This window comes from Adiantum capillus-veneris, chromosome 3, assembly GCF_014529385.1.
Source record: "Adiantum capillus-veneris isolate H3 chromosome 3, ASM1452938v2, whole genome shotgun sequence".
Classification (NCBI taxonomy): Eukaryota; Viridiplantae; Streptophyta; class Polypodiopsida; order Polypodiales; family Pteridaceae; genus Adiantum; species Adiantum capillus-veneris.
In genome coordinates, this window is record NC_140933.1 from 45,936,313 (window position 1) to 45,960,625 (window position 24,313).

A 24,313-nucleotide genomic window follows, 5' to 3' on the forward strand; every position below is an offset into this window, starting at 1 on the left:
CTTTCCTTTACTGCATCTTCTAATTTTGACCCAGTGTTGTACTCTTTGGTAGGGTTTTTTTTTCTTTTTAAGGAGGGATTGTTGCTTTGCTTTGTACACACTGATGCTTAAGTGAGCCTTACTTTTTGGATCTATGACACGCTTTGGCCCTTTCCGAGGGTTTGGAGTTGTCTTCTGAACCTCTTTCTACAAGTAAAGATCACACCCAATGATGCTAGGCCTAAGTGCAAGGGTAGATATTTGCCAAAGAGCTCAAGTAGAAACAAAGAACAGATTTTGACGAGGTGTCAAATTGACTACATCTCGAATCAAGAGCAAGGTTGGAAGAAGCCAACCAAGAAGGTGGTGAGGTCCACAAACTAGAGACATACCAATGCAATGCCATCCATATATTCATAAGAAAGGATATACTTTGCATATGTATCAATCCATGCGATGTTAATCATCCACAAGGTCATGTAGCAGTGTTTCTTGTAACTCTGAGCAACAAACAATACACTCTTATTAGAAGGAAACTAACTCCAACAACAGACCAACATAAAATGCACGGCCTCTGTTCTGACGACTTCCAAGAAGTCGTATTACCAAACTATCTTCCAGCAACAACTGAGCAACCACCAATCCAAACAATGATTGGAAATTTTCTTCTCAATACAGAGCCCAATTAGAAGTATGGCCATTCTTAGGAGAACAGACTAGAAAAACTAAAATCAGTTATTTCCACTTATTTGCATTTACTTTGTTCATAACAAGTTCTTTAGCATGAAAAAGATAAATCTCTACCAATTCTGAAACAATAGTTAAAAACATACCCGTTAAGAGGCGAGAACATTCTAAAAACTCCAGAATTTAAACCCTCAATTAGTCAGTTACCTCTAGGATTTGCAATGCGAGGTTTCTCAAGGTTTCCAGGAGAGTTATTTCAGAGCACAATGCCCATTTCAACCCCAATAAAAATAAAAAAATCTCTTGATTACCATGGAAACGAAACTGTCTTCAATTGATAGCTCTGGATTCAGAGCATTGACAATGCCCATTTCAACCCCACAAAAAATTAGAAGAAAAACCTTGATTACCATGGAAAAGAAAGTTTCTCAAAATGATAGCTCTAGGATTCGCAATGTGAGGTTGCTCAAAGTTTCCGCAATAGATATTTCAGAGCATTGACAATGCCCATTTCAACCAAAAATAATTATTTTTTAAAAATCTTGATTACCATGGAAAAGAAAGTGTCTCAAAATGATAGCTCTAGAAACAACTATGGTATTTCATCCCATAGCTCACTCATTCAACAATGACTTCTTGCACCTCTGCTCATAGTTTTGGCATCTAAAAAGAGGGTAGGAGTTGCATTTAAAGAAACTAAAATTTTCCTCATAACCTTTTTGCCTTTAAAGCATACAACTGACAAGAACTCTTTTTTTAGGATGATTGGGATTTGAATACTTATTTAACAACATGCTTACACTGGACAAGAACACACAAGCGCATATTGAAGTGATGTGTGATCAAATAAAACAATGTTGCAAATTTAGTTGATGAAGGGAAGAATTGCCTTTGCAATGTCATCAGCAGTGCATGTATGTTGGTGCAAGCGCTCAAACTGGAGAATGCATCTTAGTGGGATTGAAAGTGTACAAATTTACATCGACTAACAGAAAATTGAGCTATCTACGAGACAAGCTCAGACATAGGCAAGACGAATGGAGACAATATCAATCAAAGCACCTCCAAAAGAAGAGGGTCTCCTGATGCCATGCCTTTCATTATATGAAGAAGCTGACGTTGACTTGTAGCCTTCAAAGGCCTTACAATGTGGGCTTCAGCTGAGTAAACTGCATCAGACCCTGTTTTATAGACTACATTACTAAAAGCCTCTGAATCAAAATTATCAAGGCGGTCCATTGAAAGGAAAATCAAAGGAATGGCCAACTCTTGATTAAGCTTTGCCTGAATTGCTAATGGTACAAGCGAGATAAAATCCTCTACAAACCGCTTTGGAACGTAAAAGACTTCAGATTTGCTTACTACATAGTGTTTGTCATCAATATTTTCTCTGTAGGGAAGTCGGAATTCGATGGGAAGGTGTTTCACCATTGTCTTTACAGATTGTTTTGCACTTTCCTGAAAATACCATTCGGTTCCATTTCTGCTATGACTAGCAGCCTTCCACGCCGCTTTTCCCACCTGAAAAGGAACAAAATTGTTCATCTCACACACGCCACACACACACACTCTACATGAGTCATAGACATGCAACGTCTTCAATAATTTCAATGCATTGTTTTTCAAAGTGCTTGGCATCATGTGTGTCAAGCAAGCCCCCTTTAAAACAAAACGAATTCTTGACTTTCCCATCACTTACCTTGTGTAAATTCCATAGCTTAGTTTTATTGGCTTGCAGCAAATTCCAGTAGTTTAAAATGACGTAATCTTTCATAAAAAGGAAACCTTCTGCCTCCTTATGTTGCTCAAAAATTTCTGGAAGCAATCTGCAGTGACAACGACATGTGAGTGGTCAATATTACTGCTCTCTCTCTCTCTCTCTCTCTCTCTCTCTCTCTCTCTCTCTCTCTCTCTCTCTCTCTCTCTCTCTCTCTCTCTCTCTCTCTCACACACACACACACACACACAATGAAAGTGGGGCTTTAAAATCATGGGGGGAAATCCCATAACAAACCACAGGAAACATCTGGGGATAAAGATACTTTAACCAAGTGGTGAAGTATAGCTATCTGGATAGTGATCAAGTCTACACAAATCTGCTCAAAGCTCTAACCACCTCGAACTGGCTCTGCAAACTCCCTGATATCCATAAAGTAATTGGCCTCAACCATTGTCTGCTCCTGTAAGATATCATAGACAGCCTCCCTCATCCAGGAGGAGTTACCATATAAAACCTGTACTTTGAATCTAATCATGGGGGACTCTCTTTGGGCCGAGGAAAATGTAACATGTTCCTACTAACTACAGGAAAAGAATGTCAACACAAAGTGGCCCACTCCTCAAAGAAACATATGCAGATCTCCATGGACCAACTACAAAGAACTGAGGTGGTAAGATCTCAGAGAGCGGGACATCTGCTGGAGATGCAAAGCCTGCTGAATAGTCAAAATCCTCAGCAAACTGTGAAGAATCACTCTCCTGCTCACCCTGAACATAGCCTACAATGAGGGGCACCTGTGACTGTATCTCCAAGAGATCCAAAGCCCTTCTGAATTCAAGAATAGGATGTGTTTGTCCCTGTCTACCTTCCTGTCTCTGTGTCTGCTCTACATTGTGCTTTTGCTCAGCACTCTGCTGTTGCTGACTCTGCATGACGTTCTATTGTTGTACAGAACTCTGCTGTGGTTGTGAGGGTTTTCTCCTCCTCTGACCAGTCTGTCTCTGTTGGTGCCCTTAAGGGCAATCCCTCACCAAGTGCCCCATCTCATGACATCTAAGCCATTGGTTTAATTTGCCCGTAACCACAATCCTCTGCGAGTGTAGCACCCCTTTCCACTCAAAAGTGATGGTGACTAGAAAGACTATGGAAGGGATAGTAGCCACCTTTATAGATGGCACAGATGTCTGAATCTGCACAGAGCGCATGAAAAGTATGCCAAAGATAGAGCCCATCTGCCTAAACATGTCTAGCAACCAAAAATGTGTTAGCAGCTCTGGAAAAGCTACTTTTACTGGACACTTCAAAACCTGACATCTGTCCTCAAAAGCAGCCAAAGAAAAATCCTCATACCACGGATGCAGAAACACTAATCTGTCCTCGAAGCCAAGAGGAATCCGGCTGATGACCCGAGAGGCAAGTTCCTTTGAAGAAAAAAAAGCAACAAAAGTACCTTTGCCGAGCAAGATGATATCCTCCACTTTGCTTTCGTCCGAACCAGCTAGAGTGCACAAGAGACACTCCCAGACGTTGACACAAGCATAGGAACACCCTACCAGGTGGTCAACAGCCTCTCTTTGAAAGAGTCTCAATATGATCACCAACCTTTGCGTTGTAGATCTTCTGAAATAACCATAGAAGGTGCCATAGTACTTGAGAGAGGGCTAATAAGGTGATGCCCAATTCCAAACCCAAAAAGAGGAGGTGGAAGGTTGCGCAATGCGTACAAAGTGGGGAAGGGCAAAGGAGTGTGTGAGTGTGTGTGAGAGCGTGCATGAGCGAGTGTAATATGTATGTGGGCGCGAGCGTGAGAGGAGACGGGGCAGATGGCTGGGGTAAGGGTTAAGCGTGTACTAGAGAGGGAAAGCGGGCAAGAGGGGCGGGAGGGCACAGCGAAGGCAAGGGTGGGCTGGTGCGGCAAAGGCAAAGGCGGGAGTGGGCAGCAGTAGCAGCCGCGGGCTGGCAGGGTAGAGGCAGGCAGCAGGGGCTGGAGCAGGCAAGCGAGGGCAGAGGCAGGCGGCTGGGGCTGGCGCGAGCAGGCGAGGGTAGAGGCGGGTAGGCACGGGCAATAGGAGCAGGGGCAGGTAGCAAGGGTAGAGGCGGGGGCAGGCAAGGGCAAGCGGGGCAGCAGCAGATGGAAGCGGGGAGCTCCAACAGCGACAACAAAAATGCCGCGCAACAAAGCAGGGATGGGCAGGAAGGAGAAGCGTGACAGGGCAAGGGCTGGGCATGATGGGGATGCGACAGAGCAGGGGTAGGTCTAGGGTTTGGAGGGGAGGGACAGCTCGCAGCACGACTCTCTCTCTCTCTCTCTCTCTCTCTCTCTCTCTCTCTCTCTCTCTCTCTCTGCCAGCCTATGCGCACACTGCCTTGCACAAATATCTCTGCTGCGTCCGTCTGCCCTGCTGCGAACTGGCTTGTCTGCACGTTGCACACTGCTTGCTGGGGCTGACCCTGCACACAACTGACTCCGCAACAAAACCCTAATCCCCTACTACCCCCCCCCAAAAAAAAACCGCTGACATGCCAAAAAACGAGGAGGTGTAGATGGCCAACCTCGAAGATAAGGCGACATCCTACTTGGCGGACACCCTCAACGTCCTCGCCAACCGACTCACAAGCTAGAGAAAGAGGTTGAAGGTTTGACCAAGGAGAAGGAAGCATGGAAGAAGGATAAGGGGAAGAGAGAGAAGGAGAAAGAGGAATGGAAGAAAGAAAAGGAAGAGCTGAAGGAGCAAGTCGAACTCCTTTGCGCTTCTATCGCATCCCTCACCCCCGAAGAAGGAGAGATCAAAGCAGAAGCCAAGAAAGCCCTCAAGGAGGAGATCACCAAAGCTCTCACGACAAACATCGACGACAAATTGGAGGCCACCAAGGAAGGATGGGTCTAAGTAGTCAAGAAGAATATCAAAAAAGAGGCGAGAGCCAAAACCCAAATAGATGAGGCGCTCATTTTACACAACCATTGAGGAAGAGAAGATGCCACAATCCCGCCGCCTCAATGTACGAGTGACAAGCATCAAAGAGGAGGAGGGGTCCACACCCGAGAGCGATGGGAAAGCTCTATGTATCAAGGTCGGGTACAAGGAAGACGAGATGTCACAAAGTGATGACGTGGCGGCCCAAAACCTAATTCTGCTAAAACCCTAACCCTAAAATCAGAAGCCCTAATTATGCCCAAACCCCTAATTCTACTGAAGCCCTGACCCTAAAATCAAAAACCCTAATTCTACCCAAAACCCTAATTCTACTGAAACCCTAACCCTAAATTCAGAAACCCTAATTCTTCCATAACCCTTACCCTGATTTACTGACGTGGCGGGCTGACACGTGGCCTGCTGTACGGACACCAGCGTGATTTACGGAAAGCTGGGCAAATTTTGGCTTTTACTTTTACTCAATGCAAGAGATGAGAGAGAGAGAAGCTTTTGCTTTTATTTTATAAAAGCATAGAACAATGAGAGAGAAAAAGCTTATGCTTTATTTTAAAAGCTTTTGATTGGACAACTTTTTGGAACTTGCTTTATTTTATAAGCAAGAGAGAGAGAAACAGCCTTTGCTTTATTTATGGGCTTTTGATTTTCAACTTTCCCTAATTTTGCTGAAACCCTAACCCTAAAATCAAAAACCCTAATTCTTCCATAATCCTAACCCTGATTTGCTGACGTGGCGGGCTGACACGAGGCCTGCTGTACAGACACCAGCGTGATTTACGGAAAGCTGGGCAAATTTTGGCTTTTGCTTTTACTCAACGCAAGAGATGAGAGAGAGAGAGAGAGAGAGAGAGAGAGAGAGAGAGAGAGAGAGAGAGAGAAGCTTTTGCTTTTATTTTATAAAAGCATAGAAGAATGAGAGAGAAAAAGCTTATGCTTTATTTTAAAAGCTTTTGATTGGACACCTTTTTGGAACTTGCTTTATTTTATAAGCAAGAGAGAGAAAGAGCCTTTGCTTTATTTATGGGCTTTTGATTTTCAGCTTTTGGGGCTTTGCTTTTGGCATCCCTTGTAACTTTAAATATGTGAGCAGGCCTCTCACAACTTAGAGCATCTGGACGCAGAGTCTGAGTGTGAGTGTCTGCCCGCACTCTTGTTCTTTGAACACAGATTAATATAAAAATAAATACCGAAAGGGGCGCCAGTCTTTGGGGCCAATATCTCTAGGCACGGAACTTTGCCGGGCCAGTGTCGAATAACTTGTGAATTGTGAACTGTTTTGAAGTGGTTATTTGGTGCTGTCGTGGTAGATTCTTGGCTTGGAGTGTCCAAGTCTGTTACAGTGGTATCAGAGCACGGCTAATTTCTCTTCAACGGGAAATCCGATCCCAATTTTTTTTCCTGCGGCACCTATGGCTTCAGACAAGGATCAGTCGACTCCCTCTGCATCCGAAAATGCGGGAGGGGATCACAACGAAGATTCACGCGAGTATGCCCGCCTCGGCCTACTCCAGCGAAGCGTCAAGAGATGGAGCGTCAACGATTCATCGGCGACGCAACAAAGATGATGCTCAATTTTGTGAAGGACCCAAAATTTGCAAAATATATGAGCGAGACCTCTTTCGATGAGGTGCATACGCAGTGGCAGAAGACCACAAAACCACCCACCCAAATCCGCTCTCAAGAAACCTCCTACCCCAGGAAGTATACAGAGAAAGAATTAGAAGAGGTGGTTGATGCCAGAATTGCTCAGCTTTTTGACGCGCAAAACAAAGCTGAAAAGCACGGCAAAAGCAGAAGAAAGGCACTGACTTCCCGGGCTATTTGGGCCGTCAGTCGACTTTTGAAAAGGCAAAGAAACAGAAGAAGTGTATTTGATTTCAAGGAGTACCCAGTTCTTCTTCTTCTTCTTCTTCTTCTTCTTCTTCTTCTTCTTCTTCTTCTTCTGACAGTTCTTCTAGCTCATCCGACTCCAGCAAAGGAGACAAAAAAGGTAAAAAGCGAAGCAACAAGCAACGCTTCGGAAAGGGCAAGAAAAAGGCAAAGAAGTCTAAATCTCGCCCTGTGAGTGACAGTTCTACAGGACTCGTCTACAGACAGTTCAGACTCTGATGACAGCAACTATTATGCAAAGAAGAAGAATTTTTACAAAGCCAACCAGTATGACTTTCTGGAAGACAAAAGCAAGAAAGTCCGAGAGTTTAAGGAAGGGTGGACAGTCAATTAAATTTGACACGTTTTCTAGTTATAGACATGCTTCGAAGGCTTTGTCTTTTGTACAGCAGTTTGACATCGCTTTCGCGGGAAGACGTTACTCAGAGCACTCTAAGATTCGGAGAGCTGCCTCTTATTTTAAGGCAAATGCTTGAACTTGGTGGTCGACGCTTCTATTAAGCAAGACTATGGTTGACTCGAGAGTATGCGATATACGAACTGCTTGGAACCATCTCCAGATGACCAAGAAGGGAGAGATTCTGGAGCTCTTTTCTACCCGCCTCTTCATTTAAGAAGATCTCGTTCAAGGAACAGATTGAGCGGTTTACCTTGAGTCTACCTACAGAGATCCGAGATCACTGCTTGGAACAGAAGTCAGCTTCTATTCAGGAGTTGATGAGTCATGCAAAACTGGGTTTTGCCATTCACTCTCGCAGTTTGACCTACCCACCTATGAGATCATGACACAAAGAGCCGAACAGACTTCAACAAATGAAAATAGAAAGAGGAAGAGCAACCCAAAAAAGAAAGATGCACGACCCAAGCTTTACTCCTCAGGAGCGAGCTCGCTTCATCAGGGAGGGGAAGTGCTTTGGATGCAAGGAAACTGGACATATCTCCGCGACGTGCCCTAACAAGGCACAGAATCAACAGGATGAAGAAAGGCCAAAAAGTTCTAAAGCAGCTGAGGGACGTGGCAGAAAAGGCAGATAACAAGCAGAATTGGTACCACATTGCGTGGCACCCGAACCGAATCAAAGGAATGAAAGTAAAAACTTTGCCGCTTTTAGGACAAAGGGAAAGATCAGGAAGCTCTTTTGAGGGAGCCAAGGCCAACTTCTTGAATTGGCGGCTCGATTTGGAATTACGCCCGACAGGCTGAGGCCACAGGCAGAGGTAGTTCGAGTGGCACCTGGAAGGGATATTGCCATTACACCAAGCATTGGGAAACTTTGTTTGCAATGACAGAGGTGTTTAGGGCACGAGGAGTTTTACGTATTTGCCAACTCGAAATCCCTTGGTACCACAACAACAACGCCGTGGTTGACTACCGGGCCGAGAATGCGACTTTGACAAATGAAGGGCTTAGAGACTGTACTTGATGAACTTCAGTTTCTTTAATCACTTTTTGGGAGAGAACTGAATGATGATTGAAGGTCAAATATGTTTTGACCTGAACAAAGAATGCCAAGATTTTTCTCCACACTCATGCCGATTGCTTTTTAGAGGGCCTGAGGATCATACCATTGATCTGATACCCATTGATCTGATACTTGGAAGCACGACACCGAACCGGCCACCTTACCATGTGAGCCGAGCCCAGAACGAAGAGATTATGAACCAATGAGATCTCTCGGGAAAGGGTCTTGTCCAAACTAGTACTTCACCGTATTGCTCTCCAATGTTGTTGGTTTTGAAGAATGACGGATCTTGGAGAATGTGCATCGATTATAGAGCTCTCAACAAAATCACCATCAAGAACAGATTTTCGATTCCTAGGATCGATGATATACTCGACAGATTACAGGGATCCTCGTGCTTTAGCAGGATTGATTTGAAGAGTGGATATCATCATATCAGAATCGCGCCGGGAGACATCTATAAGACAGCCTTTCGGATGACTTTTGGGTTATTTGAGTTTTTGGTGATGCCTTTTGGCTTAACCAATGCTCCGGCGACATTTAACCGGATGATGGACAGGATTTTTCGAGACTACAGGCTATTTGTTGGCACTTTCTTTGACGTTATCTTTGTTTTCTCCAAGAATGAGGCAGAACATAGAGATCATCTGCTTCAAGTCTTTCAAGCATTACGAGATCACAAGTTAGTGATTAATGCAAAAAAAAGTGAATTTTTCCTACCAAAGATACACTTTTTGGGACAGATTGTCTCAGCAGCAGGAGTGCAAATGGATCCGGCCAAGATAGAGACTCCGTGATTGGCCCAATTTGAAGAATGTCCAGGAAGTTGGATGGAAGCTTATTGGGACTGTGTTCGTACTACAGGCGGTTCATTCGAAAGTTTGCAGAGGTTGCTTCCCCTTTGCATATCTTGACACAGAAAGGAGTCCCTTTCTCGTGGGGACCCACAGAGGTGACTACCTTTCAGACTTTGAAAGAGAAATTGACTACAGGACCAGTTTTGACTTTGTCGGACTTGCAGAAGTCGTTTGGAGTATATTGTGATGCTTGTGGTCGTAGTCTGGGTGCGGTCTTAATGCAAGAAGGCCATGTCATTGCTTACGAGAGCCGATTGTTCTCGAGGTCGAAAATGACAGCACAAATTTATGAGAAAGAGCTTTTGGCGGTTATCCATGCTCTTATTTAGTGGCGACATTACCTACTCAAAGCCAATTTTACGGTTTTCACAGATGATGCGAGTTTACGCTACTTCTTGTCACGGAAGCAGCTATCGGAAAAAGCAGATGCGGTGGGCAAACATCTTGTCACGATTCACTTCCAGATTGTCCATGTGCAAGGACAAAAGAAATTGGTGGCAAATACTGTCCCGAAAGCCGTTGGTTCTGGCTATTTCCACGATACATCATAGGAACTTCGAGGATATGGTCGGTCAGTACGCCACAGCACAGATTTTGCAGATGTATCCAGTTGAATACAGAAAGGGGAGATAGTAGCGGACTATTCCATTCGGGATGGCTACTTGATGAAGAAAACTATGTTGTACATTACACATGCGTTGAGGGAAAAAGTTATGACCGAATGCCACTGTCCGCCTTTAGGGGTCACCGCGGCATTGCTACCGCCATGAAAGGGGTAGAGAGATACTTCTTTTGGCCGAGACTCTAGAAGGATGTGGACGAGTTTGAGTGCAGTTGCTTGGTATGCCAAAAGGTCAAGTTGACAGGCATAAGCACAAGGATTGTTGCAACCTTTACCCATACCCACCCGCTCCTGGGAAAGTATTACAATGGATTTCATCTCCCGAGAACACACCCTGGGCACGATTGTTTATTCAACAGGTCTTCAGATTACATGGCATGCCTGAGACGATTGTCTCCAACAAGATCCCAAGTTCACGAGTTTGTTTCGAACTACTATTTGGGAGAACATAGGTACGCGGTTGCAATTCTCGTCATCGTTCCACCCGCAGACTGACAGGCAATCAGAGATTGCTAATTCAGTGAAACACGATTAACTCTTTGATGGAGAAGGTGCCATTTGAGATTCTTGAATTTGCTACGAAGGTTTCACCCTTCCTTAGCATGAAAGATAATATTTTTCTTTGAAGCCAACCAATTCACGAGGGACTTGGTCCGGAAGGCTTTGCAAAATTTTTAGGAAAGACAAAAAACGGCAACAGATCGCCATCGTCGCGATTTGAAATTGAAGGAGAATGATTAGGTGCTCTTACACTATAGAAAGGCACGCTCGAGAAAAAAAAGAAAAAGGGAAAGGAGCGGCTTCTTTGTAAGCTTAGCATGACATGGTGTGGACCTTTCCAGATTTTCCGAAAAGATAAATGATATCTCCTTTGGACTGAAGCTGCCAGAATACTTGGAGGATTTACATTATTTTTCATGTGAGTCTCTTGAAGCCTTTTGAAGGCGATGTGCCTGTTGATGAACAACCCGAAATGGACGAAAACGAGCATATACTCGTTCCAGAACAGACATTCGCACAGAAAGAAAGAAGGAAGGTAAAGCGAACTGGCGGTTCTTGGATTAATTCAAGACCTGCTTCGCCTTGGATGCGAAGCAAATGGAGGAGGAAGACTTAGCAAATATTCCTGGGAATGAGAATCTTTACCTTGAAGCTTTTGGTTTAGCATAGTCTATTCCAAATGGAACCCAAAATTCAGCTTGGCCAGAGATCTAGTGCAGTGGGTTTGCACAAGAGGGGAGTTACTCCGCTCCTTTGTCAACAGATGCCTCGATTTTTCAAATACTAGAGTCACTGATGTCTCTTTGAGCTTCAGGGATACTAAGAGCTGACAGTATTCTGTTGGATGACTTTATGAAATGGAATTCCGGAAAATATGAAACTGACTTGTTCTTGACTTGTTTAAGTGCAGGAATTGATAGACGAAATGACTGCATCATTTTGGTCTAATTGATCTCGAATAGACATGGTTGCAATAGGGGTTAGTCAATCAAGCATCGATGAGGTCCCGACTCGATCTAAATGCGATTGCTAGCTACATTGCCGATAAATCATGGTCTAAGATCCGAATGGATGTTGAATGTCATGTGATGTCCTGTGATGTCGAGTGATGTCCTGCGATGTCGTGTGATGCGATTGTCGATTGGTACATGTGCTAGATATGTGTTCCTAGTTAGTAGGTACTAACAGTCTCAATGTCTGCTAAGACGGTTTTTATGGCCTCTATCTGTTTTGCAGGCGTAATCGAGGGCGATTACAATGCTTTCAAGAGGGGGGTATGTCACAAAGTGATGACGTGGCTGCCCGAAACCCTAATTATGCTGAAACCCTAACCCTAAAATCAAAAACCCTAATTCTGTCCGAAACCGTAATTATGTTGAAACCCTAACCCTAAAATCAAAAACCCTAATTCTACCCAAAACCCTAACCCTAAAATCAAAAACCCTAAATCTGCCCTAACCCTAACCCTGATTTGTTGACGTGGCGGGCTGACACGTGGCCTGCTGTACGAACACCAACGTGATTTACGAAAAACTCGGCAGATTTTGGCTTTTGCTTTTACTCAACGCAAGAGATGAGAGAGAGAGAGAAGCTTTTGCTTTTATTTTATAAAAGCATAGAACAATGATAGAGAAAAAGCTTCTGCTTTATTTTAAAAGCTTTTGATTGGACAGCTTTTTGGAACTTGCTTTATTTTATAAGCAAGAGAGAGAAAGAGCCTTTGCTTTATTTATGGGCTTTTGATTTTCAGCTTTTGGGGCTCTGCTTTTGGCATCCCTTGTAACTTTAAATATGTGAGCAGGCCTCTCACAACTCAGAGCATCTGGACGTAGAGTCTGAGTGTGAGCGCCTGCCCGCACTCTTGTACTTTGAACACAGATTAATATAAAAAGAAATACCGAAAGGGGCGCCAATCTTTGGGGCCAATATCTCTAGGCACGGAACTCCGCCGGGCCAGAGTCGAATAAATTGTGAACTGTGAACTGTTTTGAAGTGGTTATTTGATGCTGTCGTGGTAGATTCTTGACTTGGAGTGTCCAAGTCTGTTACACGAGGAGCTACCCTTCTCCAAAGCTTGGAGAGCCGGCAAAGACCTGCAGAAAAGAGCCCTCATCCTCCAATTCCCCTCCAAAAGTCCCGAACCTCATTCATCCGAAAGAGGACCATCTTGAGCGGGCTACAAGGCCCACCTATCTACCTTGACGACGGCCTCACCAAGATGCAACAAGACCACCGCCGTGCATGCATGCCTAGAGTCAAAAACGCCAGCAAAGAAGGGAAGAAGGCGGTATACCGAGATGGTCAGGTCATCAAATGGCAAGACCATCGCATAAGGACTCGCGGCCTATGAGACGCAAGAGGAGATCCACATTGCCGTTTGGAACTACAACGGGAATCTATGGACACACCCAGAGAGACTTGAGGAGGTGATGAGAGGACAGGATTGGGGGACCCTATGGGCCAGTAGACCCCACTTCCTCTATTTTCCCTATTTTAGGGTATTTTTGCTAGGTCATGGGGGCTGAGGGGTGGGTCGCGCAAAGATTGGGTTTGGGCATACATATGAGCAGGGCGGATCACCTCTTACAGCATCCAGTAGAGCCCAGCAGGGGGCGCCCTCCATTGGGTGCCCCAAGGGGGCTTGTAGCAAATGCAAGGCAGCCAGCGTTTTTCTGCAGATCAGCCAACGTTTTGTTGTGGATCAGCCCAATGTTTTTGCTCAACAAGTCAACCCCAACATTTTTCATGGGCAGCACATGTTGTCACAAGACTCTGACAAACACTAACTTTATTTGTTAGTTTCCTTTCCTCGATGTTTATGTAATTTTTGGGACTCCCTTTTTGAAATCACAGACATTACATGGCCAATGTGAAACGGCCTTTGACTGAGTGTTTCACCCGCACGAGTCAAGGCCAAGCAGCCAGGAGATAGTTGGGCTGATTGGCATTGGAATTTGACTAGTAGAGAAGTGGCTAAGCTCAATTAAAGTTTTTTAGGCCCCTTGGCATGACTTTATAAGTTGGTGGCTACTAGGAAATTAAACCAAATGGGCAAACTGGACACATGGAATTGGAGAGCAACCCACAAGCCAACACACACGTCCAAAAGGCTCATCCCAGTTGGGGAGCCCAAAATTGAAAGAGGGCTGATTTGAAGCTTGTAAGTGAGTACAATTTGTGTGTGTGTGTAGATGTGTTGGGAATGGAGGCATTTATGCCTGTGTTCGGTGCCCACCCATGTGAACGGGCACTTATATTAAAAAGTCATCTCAATGTTTATAAAACTAAGGCAGATTAAACAAAAAAAAATCATGGGCTTCCCAAAGTTATTGACTCTCTCTCTCTCTCTCTCTCTCTCTCTCTCTCTCTCTCTCTCTCTCTCTCTCTCTCTCTCTCTCTCTCTCTCTCTCTCAAAGCGATAGCAGTAGGACCTCAGAATTGGTATCACACCCAAGTTTCATCGCGAAAAAGGCAAGAATTGTGCACTTCTACACGCGCGTATTGATCACAAAAGTGTGCGCATAAAGAGAGAACCATTTCGAGAGCTTCAGAGCTGCGAACAGGGCTGAAAACAGAAAATTCAGCACGCAAATCAAGTGTACAGCGGTATATTCAAGGTCTATGACCGTGGAAAGTCAGCAAATTCACGTTTCTACAGAAGTTCCCATTCATTTGAAGTCGTTTCCGTGCCAATTTAAGCTCACAAATTGGGGTTTTTGCTGAAATTTCATATGCATTTGGAGGTTTTGCAGAACTTCGATAATTCACCCAAAATTGGCCTTGGCAATGCATTGACAGGCTATTTCTGATGCAATTTGTGGCACATTGAACCGAGAAATTTGGGGGTTTTGTTTTGTGTTTCGAAGTGAAATTGTTGCAACTTCTTATATTCGAATGAGAAATTGATGCTGAATTTTCAGGATTGTTTCTAGCATTTATGTATTGACACCGATGTCCTTGTCGAGCTTGCCTTTGCCTTTGTCCTCTAGCAAGCTCATGCATTTGCATTTGGCTTCATGATCCCAAGCCAAACAAATTGATGGCTTCCTTGAGAACTTCTGTCGAGCATAGGCCGCTAACCGGGTACTAGGGAATTTAGTATCCATAGCCAATGGTTGAACAAGGTCCAAGGGGGTTGCATGAGACCGCCATGGGAAAAACTTCTTACCTTTGCCTTTACTGCCAAAAACATTGCTCTTTAGGCCTCTCAAGTCCATGCCTTTCAAAATGCCATTGCAAGTCCAAGACCGCCAGCTCGGTTCATGCCTAGGCATATCAAAATGCAGCTGTAAACTGCAGCTGAGAGCTTTTTTGTGCCTCAGCGTATTAAAACGTAAGGAGAAAAACTTTCCCTTCGGTGGCTTCCTTTCAAGACGCTCAAGCTTGAGCAAGGAGAGTTGGTCGTCGCAAGGCCCTACGGTCCAAGACGCTGCCATTAAATGCCCATTCGGATTCCGAATGTTTCAAAATGCTTGCAAGAAAACTGCCCAACAATAGGCCAGGCCCATCGGCATTTCAAAACGCAGGTCTCGACAATGGCTCCTATATCTGCAATATATCAAAACGCCACCGGAGAAACCGGAAATAGAGATTTAGCTGCTAGAAAGGAAAAAATGCCGATGTGGTGTCTCTTCTACACCATGCAATTCCATGCACTTGCATTTCAAAACGCTGGTCCTTGCCACATGTACGCCTTGAGGCTTTCCTCTTGACGCTTCTCGCTAGCTCCTCCTTGCTGGTTCCAAACGCTGCCACTCTTGTTCCTCTTCTGCACAACGCGCTCTCCTCCCCTTGCGATCAACGAGCCAAGGGCTCTGATACCGTGTCAAAGTCAACGATGCGGAAGCGTATAGCAACGGGGAGAATACATGAGAGAGAGAAAGGGAGAGAAAGATATTGTTGAACGAACCAACCTTAGCAATGAATTGATACAAATACAATGGGGGCAATGGGTTGTATATATACCCACCTCAATAGATTTCCCTACCCAGACTTTGATAAATAAGTGAAATATATACCTAAAAGCCAAAATAATTACTGAGATCACATTGCGTAGTTCACTTTAGATGCCATAACTTTAACAACACGGAGTGGCGGAGTTCCACCCCAAGAGAGCATTGGCCCCAAACTGTGGTGCCCCTTTCTTTATATTGCTTCAACTAAGTACAACACTGGCAGCACAGCTTTGCATATCCATCCGAAGCGTGCCAGAGAGTGAGCCCTTAGCACATATTTAAAGGCCTTTGGCCATTCAAAAGTGGTTACATGAAAAGCTTATAAACGCAATTGACCCCCAAAAGCTAGCCCTCATGGGCAGCTAGCGCAATTGGTGAGTCCTGCTTCTTCTTTTGCTTCTGTTAGGGTTAAGGCCCCTCGGCCGGGATTTGCAGGTTGGCTAGGGTTAGGGCTAGGGTGCCCAACCCTTTTAAGTCTTCAACGGCTTGACACGTCAGCAATTTGTGACATATGCTCCTACTGCTTGAGTCGCGATCTCTTCCAATTGAGGTTATGAGAATGGAAAGGGTTGTGGAGTACATGATAAAGATGCATCAAAACCCCTTACATGGAATTCCTACAATTGCATGGAAGAAAGCAAAAAAGTTCAAAAGACCAATAATAGCAAGATCTTGAGCACGAGATAGATGCAAGACATAACCAAGTGGTTTGGGAGGATGCATTTCACTTGCTACATGATGCCTCAATAGACTCCCAGGTGAATGAAGCTTTTCTACAACGCCAATGTATTACGGCTTGGGAGAAATCAAATGGGTAGTGCTTCATACATTACACCATCCATATTGCCCCCAACTACAAAACCATGTTCTTTGCCGAAAGAGGACACAATACTATATATACCTTCATAAGTTCAGAATAGTTTGAACTCACGAATTATAAGAGGGAATAAAGCACTCATAAAACTATAAAATCAAGGGACGCAAGAAAAGAAAAGAAAAAACAAAAACAAACAAACTAAATCAATTTATTTGCTACAAAACAAAACTAGATAAAACAGAATATTATTAACTTAAAAATGTTTTTAGAAAAGGCATGCGTATAATAATACTCACCCTTATATGCTTGAGTCTATCCCCTTGTCAGCGATATGCACTATTGCATCCATTTGGCTTAGCTTTGATGCGAGACAGGGCATTGGGGCAAGGGAGAAAGAAGAGTCAAAGCGACTCTGCACATTATGCTCATTGCAAGTTCAAGAGTCTGAGTACCACACACTACTAGAGTGCTCACGTTTTGCTCACATCCGAAATTGCCTCCCTCACATTTTCAGCCATGACTAGACCTACACAGACACACTTTCCTCTTCCAGCACTCATCACCACAATCCTTGAGCCTGAGAATCACTTATCAACCCTATACATAGTACATCACATGTATCTTTGGTCCCAAAGGTCATATTTGACCTCTGAGGACGATAAAAAAATCTCTCTCTCTCTCTCTCTCTCTCTCTCTCTCTCTCTCTCTCTCTCTCTCTCTCTCTCTCTCTCTCTCTCTCTCTCTCTCTAGCATTGTTCTCTCCTCTCTCTCCCGGCGTATTCCCTTGTCACCACGCCTTCCATTGCATTTTGATAAGGCGGTGTGGGCGATTTGGCAGAAAAGCTAGAGAGGGAAACTCTGCAGGAGAGAGAGAGATAGAGAGAGAGACCCAAAACGCTTGCAAACTCTACAATGCACAAGAATGATACAACACAGGTTGGGCATACCCCCTCCCTAAATAGAGAATATGCAAGGTTGCCCGACCTCCCCCAAAAAACCCACAACCCCAAAAGTAGGGTAAAACTATTAAAATTTGAAAAATCGGCTTGTAGTCGAGAACCAATGGCACTCGGCTTTGAGATAAAATGCCAAAGACATGGAACCACCAAGAGGCACACTATATGACACCGCCACCACTACATGTAGACAAAACAATGAAACAAGCCAAAAGTAAGAAAACTACCTCACATAGGCTAGGCACAACCACAAAACAGCCCTCACTCCCTATGATCAGCCCTTGGGAGATACTAGGGCATTGCAACCATAGTAGCCATGAAGTTTCTCAACGTTTTGTTTGAAACAAATTTTGAAAGTTTCAAAACGGTTTTGCTGGATTAAGAAACATCATCTCAAAAGTTTTGTCAACAATTATGAGCGACAAACCATAGATATGCATGTGCAAAGCTCGTTCATGTAATGCCTTGACGCAGAGATTACTTATAACAGACTATGAGAGAGTCTAAATGTCACAAACTGTCGACGTGCCCAGTCACTAAAGAACAGAACCAACCTTCAGATCAGCCCTTAGGAGATACTAGGGCACTGCCACCATAGTAGCCATGAAGTTTCTCAACGTTTTGTTTGAAACAAATTTTGAAAGTTTCAAAACGGTTTTGCTAGATTAAGAAACATCTTCTCAAAAGTTTTGTCAACAATTATGAGCGACAAACCATAGATATGTATGTGCAAAGCTCATTCATGTAATGCCTTGACGCAAAGATTACTTATAACAGACTATGAGAGTCTAAATGTCACAAACTGCCGACGTGTCCAGTCACTAAAGAACAGAACCAACCTTCAAATCACGGCTGAGGGGCCTAAACCCTAAGAAGAACAAGCAACAGCAGAAAAAGAATTCCTACCAACTTATGGGGACCCCGTCCGATGGGGCCCAAGTGACATAAAGACATTAGAATAAAGCAAGACCCACACACACACACGCGGACTGATGACGTGGCAACTGTACAAACAGCCTTGAAATTCCGCTGACAGTGCTGACGTGGCAGATTTCCGCAAAACGCATTGACAGTGCTGACGTGGTAGTTGTACGGATTTCCGCAAAACGCGCTGGCACATTTTGGCGCTAGTACTTTTTGGACCACTTGCTTTTGAGTTTGAAGCTTTTCACTGTAACTTCTTTTTAAGCCAGGGGCCATTAAATATGAGGTTAGAGCTCATTTACTGTCATGCTTCCTCGAGAAGGTGCAGAGTCTGGAGTACCGGCTTGTACTGTGTTGATGCAATATGAAGAAATACAAAAGGGGCGCCAAGGCTTGGGGTCAATACTCTCTGGGGTGGAATTCTACCACTCTGTGTCGCGTGTTCTCTCTCTCTTTGAGTTTTAGTTGTTGTTGAAGTGTTGAAAGTCTCTTCAGTCTATTCTTTTCTATTGGCACGTGGTACCCGTCTTGTGACAGAGTATCTAAGCATCAGGCGTGTGCTTTTCTAAAAGCATACCGGTCCTACAAAAGAGCAGACAGAGCAAACCAGAGACTACTGGAATTTTATTTGAAGAATATCGGTCCTACAAAAGAGCAGACAGAGCAAACCAGAGACTACTGGAATTATATTTGAAGTATCTTCGGGCCCCGACCCCGGACTTATTAGCCACTCCCACCCTTCATACATCGCCCCATCGGGCCCGCTCCCGTCTTCATTGTTCATGTCTTACAGGACATAAGCCAAAAAGATCACTTGCAAGAGAAGAATCCAAGATTTATTTGGAGTCACTATTTTTCTCAAAAGCAGTGCCATGCAGATGTTGGTGTCTATCGCTACCGAGCTGCACACTCCAAGGACTTTGCAAGCTTTTCAAAAAAAATTTGTCCGAAGTTATATGGTTTCTAACATCTTCCTTCGGAGTGAAACTTCTAGTAGAGTGGGGTATCCTAAAATGCTTGCCATGGAAACCATAGCAGATTTTAACTTGAAATTTCTCGACATCTCTCAGTAGGTGTCTCTTTTCGAGATAAAACCCTTGTAGGTCCAATGTGATTGTTATGTCTTGGGACTACCATCGCCGCCAAAGGAACACTACATGTACAAGAGCTTATGGACCATGGTGCGGTCAACTACAACCTTATGGAAGGAACCTAACCCTAATTTTTGGTGTAGGTTTTAGGATGGAAAGCCGGTCAACTTTTCGACCTCGACTGATGTCGAGATTGCTTTGCAAGTTTGAAATTTATCTGAACTTGTTTGGAATTTGTTTGAAATGGATAGTATCTATTTTGAACCTGTTTTGGTGCAGATTTGAAATGTTTGACTTTGGTTTTAATATTGGTTTCATTGATTGGTGATTTTACTCACGAGTGGAGAAGTGAGAAATACTGTTTTGGTATTGTTTGAACCTCGAAACAACGCAGGCCGATGCCTAGGGAGCGTTTAGTTGTATGCTTGAAAACGTCGAAACGATGCAGGCCGATGTCTGGGGAGCGTTCCGTTGTATGCTTGAAAACCTCTGAACGACGCAGGCCGATGTCTGGGAAGCGTTTGGTTGTATACTTGAACCTCCAAGCGACGCAGATTGCGATCAATCATCAAGGGAGCGTTTGGTTGTACAGTCTCATGGCCCAGACCTTTTTAGGTTATTTGCGGAGGGAGTGACGAGGTAGTCGTTGAGTAGCTTCATACCGCAGACCATTTGTCTCGGGGGAGTGCTCAGCAGCGCTGTTTGTTGTGTCTATAACATGCAAATGTGAGCATTTGTGTTGCATTGTGATGTACCAACCACTAAATATTCCTAATTGGATGAGATTGCCTAAGTATGTAATTTTAGTGTATCAAGACACCTGTGGAAGTTCAGTGCGGTATAGTGTGATGGCTAATTTTACTACACCGGAATATCAAGAGTTTTGATATGGACGAAAGGAGGAGCCAACTCCTTGATTAAAAGAGCCGAAAGGAGAAGCCAACTCCTTAACAAAAAGAGCAAACTGATTGTGTTAGGTACAGCAGAATGAATGTTTGAACTTTGCTCAAGATGAGTGCTCCGAACTGTGCTCAAGGTTCCTTTTACTTACGGAAGGGAGAGCCTTCCGTTCCTTTAGTGAGAGAGTGCAATGAACACAAACAAAGCGAATGGACACAATGAATGGAAGTGCATGAGACTGAGATAGAGAAGAGAATACCACACCAGAGACGTCGTAAAACCCTCCTCCGAAGGCCCCACTCTCTATGGCGAGAGCGGTCTACTTATGATTGCACAAATCTCTACAATGCTTGGACTTGCCGATGATGTCATCAATGATGAGGACGACGATGAGACGGGCTCAAATCTAAAAACGCTAAGGGCTGAAATCTGCAAATCTTTATCTGCTGAATTCTGACTCTGTGTCGGTGACGATGTCGATGGCGACGATGCGACGACGACGCGCTGAAAACGCAGATGCTGAAATCTGCGTTTTTCCGGGCTGAACTGTAAACCTTGCGGAAACTGACCGTGCGACGAGGAACTGCTGCGGGAAGGTGAGATCTGCGAGGTTCGGGACTTGATCTGCGGTGTCTAAGGGCTGAAAACTGAAAACGCTGATGCTTCTTGGTATTCCGTCGCGGTGAATCTGCAAAACGTCGGGGCTGATCTGCAAATCAACAACGCTATGGCTGAAATTCTGTTGTTGTCGTCGATTGCTCTGCAAAATGCAAAACGCTAGGTTGATCTACTGTTCTATTGCAAAAACGTTGAGGCTCTTGCTGTCTTGCGGTAGCTGAGGCTGATCTGCTGAGCAAAAATGCCAGGCTAGTCTTGATGGAAAAAATGCTAGGTCCTGCAATCTGCAAAACACTAGGCCTTCTGATGGGTTCTACTGAGAAGTTGCCTGTTGAGCAAGGTGATCCTGCTGCCTCTTCTGCCAATTAGTGCTAGTCTAGGTTTGCTTATATACAAACTTACTCAATTTGCCCTACCTACTTTCCAACAAAAGTCACTTAAAAATAATAAGTGAAAAATGTCAAAAATAGGAAAAATAGGTCTATGCACTGTAAAAATGCTCTTGATGGGATCTGATGGGAATCTGATGGTCATGTTGTGTGCAACCAAAGGATATGCATCTACACTAAGTGACTGGGCATGCACGGTCTGCGAACAGACTCACAAAAGTTACAGAACACTTCTATTCATCATAGACAGGCAAACTCTCTTATTGAATGAGTATTATGTCGTAAAAGTGAACACACTTTGATCTCTTAACGTTTTGATATTGATAAAGCTACTAGCTGAGCACCCATGTTGATATAGAGTTATGATTGACACCTGTACTTCAAATTAGGACTATCATTTAACACCAACGCATGAGCTGTTAGCATGAATTGCCATGTATGAAAACCTTCCAGAAAGACGTATAATCCCACACACACAACAAGGTTCTCAGATGTATACATGTCACCCTACCCCCTGTCATTCAACAAGGTAAATGTGTTTCTCTCAAATTCACCACAATGCACGACAACGTTCTGAAAGACTCATGGAAAAGAGAAACCATTGCAAGCTCACATGTATGTTTGTGAATCCTCAGGTGCAAGAACCCCAAATTTTGAATCCTTCTTGCTTGAAAGTAGAACCACTGTTTTAAAAATCCGACCATAGAGCATTCTCCATCCAATTGCTGTGTGGTTGACAGGCCAAGAGCATTCCAGAATCAAAACAATGTTTCCAAAGAATTTGTTCCATTTGAGCAGATTTCCTAACTCAAACGCAACAGTTTCAGATTCTTTGACGCCAAGATGTATCGAGGGAAGTGCAAGAGGCACAAACTCCATGTGATCTAGCTGACTTGAGAGAGGCTTCCCCCCCTCAGCCTCAAGAGCCAATAAACTTGGTTGTAAGTAGCCCACAGAAACAAGATCTTGAAGCCAATCTGCAGTGAAAGTGACATCCTGAGCTGCCCAAAATCCTGCTGTAGCCAATGAGTGACTCAAGTCTAGAACCTTCTTAAAAAAAGTTCCCTTTCTGGACGTCCATGCAACAAGAAACTCTGCCAGCCGTTCAACGCTTTCGGGCAAATCCTTCTCATCTTCAAAATTATGGGGCTTGCTTGTGTCCACCCTATATATTGAAGGTGGATACACAGCATAATAACCACCAATCTCCCACAAGAGCCTCTGAGCCCAATATCCCCTAAGAATGTCCGAAACTTGAGGGTGAACTGATACAGGAAGCATGAGTGCCCAAAATGCTGAGGAGTGAAACAAGGTGTTGAGACTGTTCATTGGAGCCATTGTTCCCTGCGGAAGTGCCACAGGAAGCGCATGTGAGTCAAACTTGATATCAAAAAGTTCTGCCTCTGCTTTGCGCGAGTGATAAAAGACAGAATCAACATCTGGAAATCCATTGGCTAGACCCTGCTGGATGTACTGTTTGCCACTTGGAACACGGCCATAAACAATCTCTGCATTGATGTTGCTTACTGACTCCAAAGGTAAGCCGCGAGGCCACACTGATCTTTGCCCAAAATGTATGTAAGGATTTACAGTTGTTCTGTTCTGTAAACACAAGTATTGCAAAAGCGATTCCCTTTTGCTTTTTGAGCTTGATAAAGCTATATCAAAAACAGTGCTGAGAGAACCGCCAAGGATAGATGCATTTTCATCCACATCATATATCATCTTCGCACCATGCTGAATGGCAAACAAATATCCGACATTCTTTCTAACATATGAGCTATAAGGGAGGTGAGCCAGTATGCGGAAGCGAAGGGCCGCCTGCTGCTCTACAGACAAATATATGGCTCCTCTCACTTCCCAGTTACTGGGTGTATTGCTATCCCCTATTGCAAGCACTTGCCAGCCTGGCATTTTAACCATGGCCCGGATTTGGTCTGTAGGTGGGCCCGAGACTGCAACAATAATCCATCTGTCCGCCTTGAAGACGCGATATTTGCTCTTATCTTTGACAATGGCGACCTTCTTGAAATCTACATTGGGGTAAGGGTTTGCATGGTCGCTCTTGGAGGGTGGTTGGGCACAGAGAAGGGCAGAGGAATCACCTTTGTTCTTTACTACAATGAGAATGACTACACTGAGGAGTACAAGCCCCAAGATGACCAGCTTTGAGAGGTTTTCTGAGAGGTATTCGAAGAGGGTACCTTTTCGGCCCAAGCGGCCAGGGTCCTTCAGGAGGAGCTGTGATCTGTAGTAGTCTGATCTGAAGTCGATTTTGACAGGATGCTGCTGATCATCATTGGTGGGTTTGACCCCATTGCTGTTGGTCTCTGCCCCGCCTGCCCATTTGCGGGGTTTTGTTCTATCTTGCTGGACCAACATTGCCTTTCAGTAGAGAAAGGAAGACCCTGTTGGTTGAAAACGAGAGATCCCAGCCAAATTAATGCGTTCAGCTCGCTCGCCACAAAAACGTAGCAACAAGTGAACTACTGTTGAGCGACGCACCCATCTCTACCCAGCTCAAAGCAAGAAAAGAGAGAGATGGGTGCTGTAGCTAGACATAATCTGAGACGTGAGCCCCGCTTGAAGGCAAAAAATTGTCGGTGATCTATCGCCCTTGTCCATCAACTGCTTTTCAAGTCTTCTACATCAATGCCGTGCCATGAATGAAAATGACCATAAGAAAAATCCCCCAAAATGTAGATGCACCCCATACACACGTCTATGGACCGAGGGTTCTTGAAAACACTGGGAGCTTTGCCAAGGGTTTATGAATAATCTAATCCCACGTTACAAATGCACCTGAGACAATTTGCAAGAATTAGTATTCATAAATTTTGCCAAATTTGTGCCACTGCTGCCATCTCACGGAGGATGTACTAGTATTCATAAATTTTACTTTTGTATGGCTGCACAATTTTTGAAAATGACATTAATGAGAATCTCTTCCTTTCTCTCTCTACCGGGAGTCGTAGGTGACTCTCTCCAGTCTAACAAGTGGTTGCATGGGG

At 44.2% G+C, this 24,313-nt stretch overlaps 1 protein-coding gene across 1 annotated transcript; it reads right to left on the bottom strand.

Moving 5' to 3' along the window:
* Positions 1-1,598: 1,598 nt before the first annotated feature.
* On the bottom strand, positions 1,599-23,944 carry LOC147460850 (putative glycosyltransferase STELLO2). The gene is made up of 3 exons (XM_086508538.1): positions 21,916-23,944; positions 2,366-2,492; positions 1,599-2,187 (listed from the first exon to the last, which is right to left on the bottom strand). Exons 1-3 carry the CDS (start codon positions 23,682-23,684, stop codon positions 1,720-1,722), a joined length of 2,364 nt encoding a protein of 787 aa, XP_086364664.1. The 5' UTR covers positions 23,685-23,944; the 3' UTR covers positions 1,599-1,719.
* Positions 23,945-24,313: the final 369 nt, after the last annotated feature.

Excerpts from the sequence above, each read along its gene's own strand:
- LOC147460850 (XM_086508538.1), bottom strand. The coding sequence starts at position 23,684 with ATGTTGGTCCAGCAAGATAGAACAAAACCCCGCAAATGGGCAGGCGGG. Across the intron at positions 2,493-21,915 it reads GAGGATTCACAAACATACAT|ATTGCTTCCAGAAATTTTTG; the intron begins GTGAGCTTGCAA and ends TTGTCACTGCAG. Across the intron at positions 2,188-2,365 it reads AGCTATGGAATTTACACAAG|GTGGGAAAAGCGGCGTGGAA; the intron begins GTAAGTGATGGG and ends GTTCCTTTTCAG.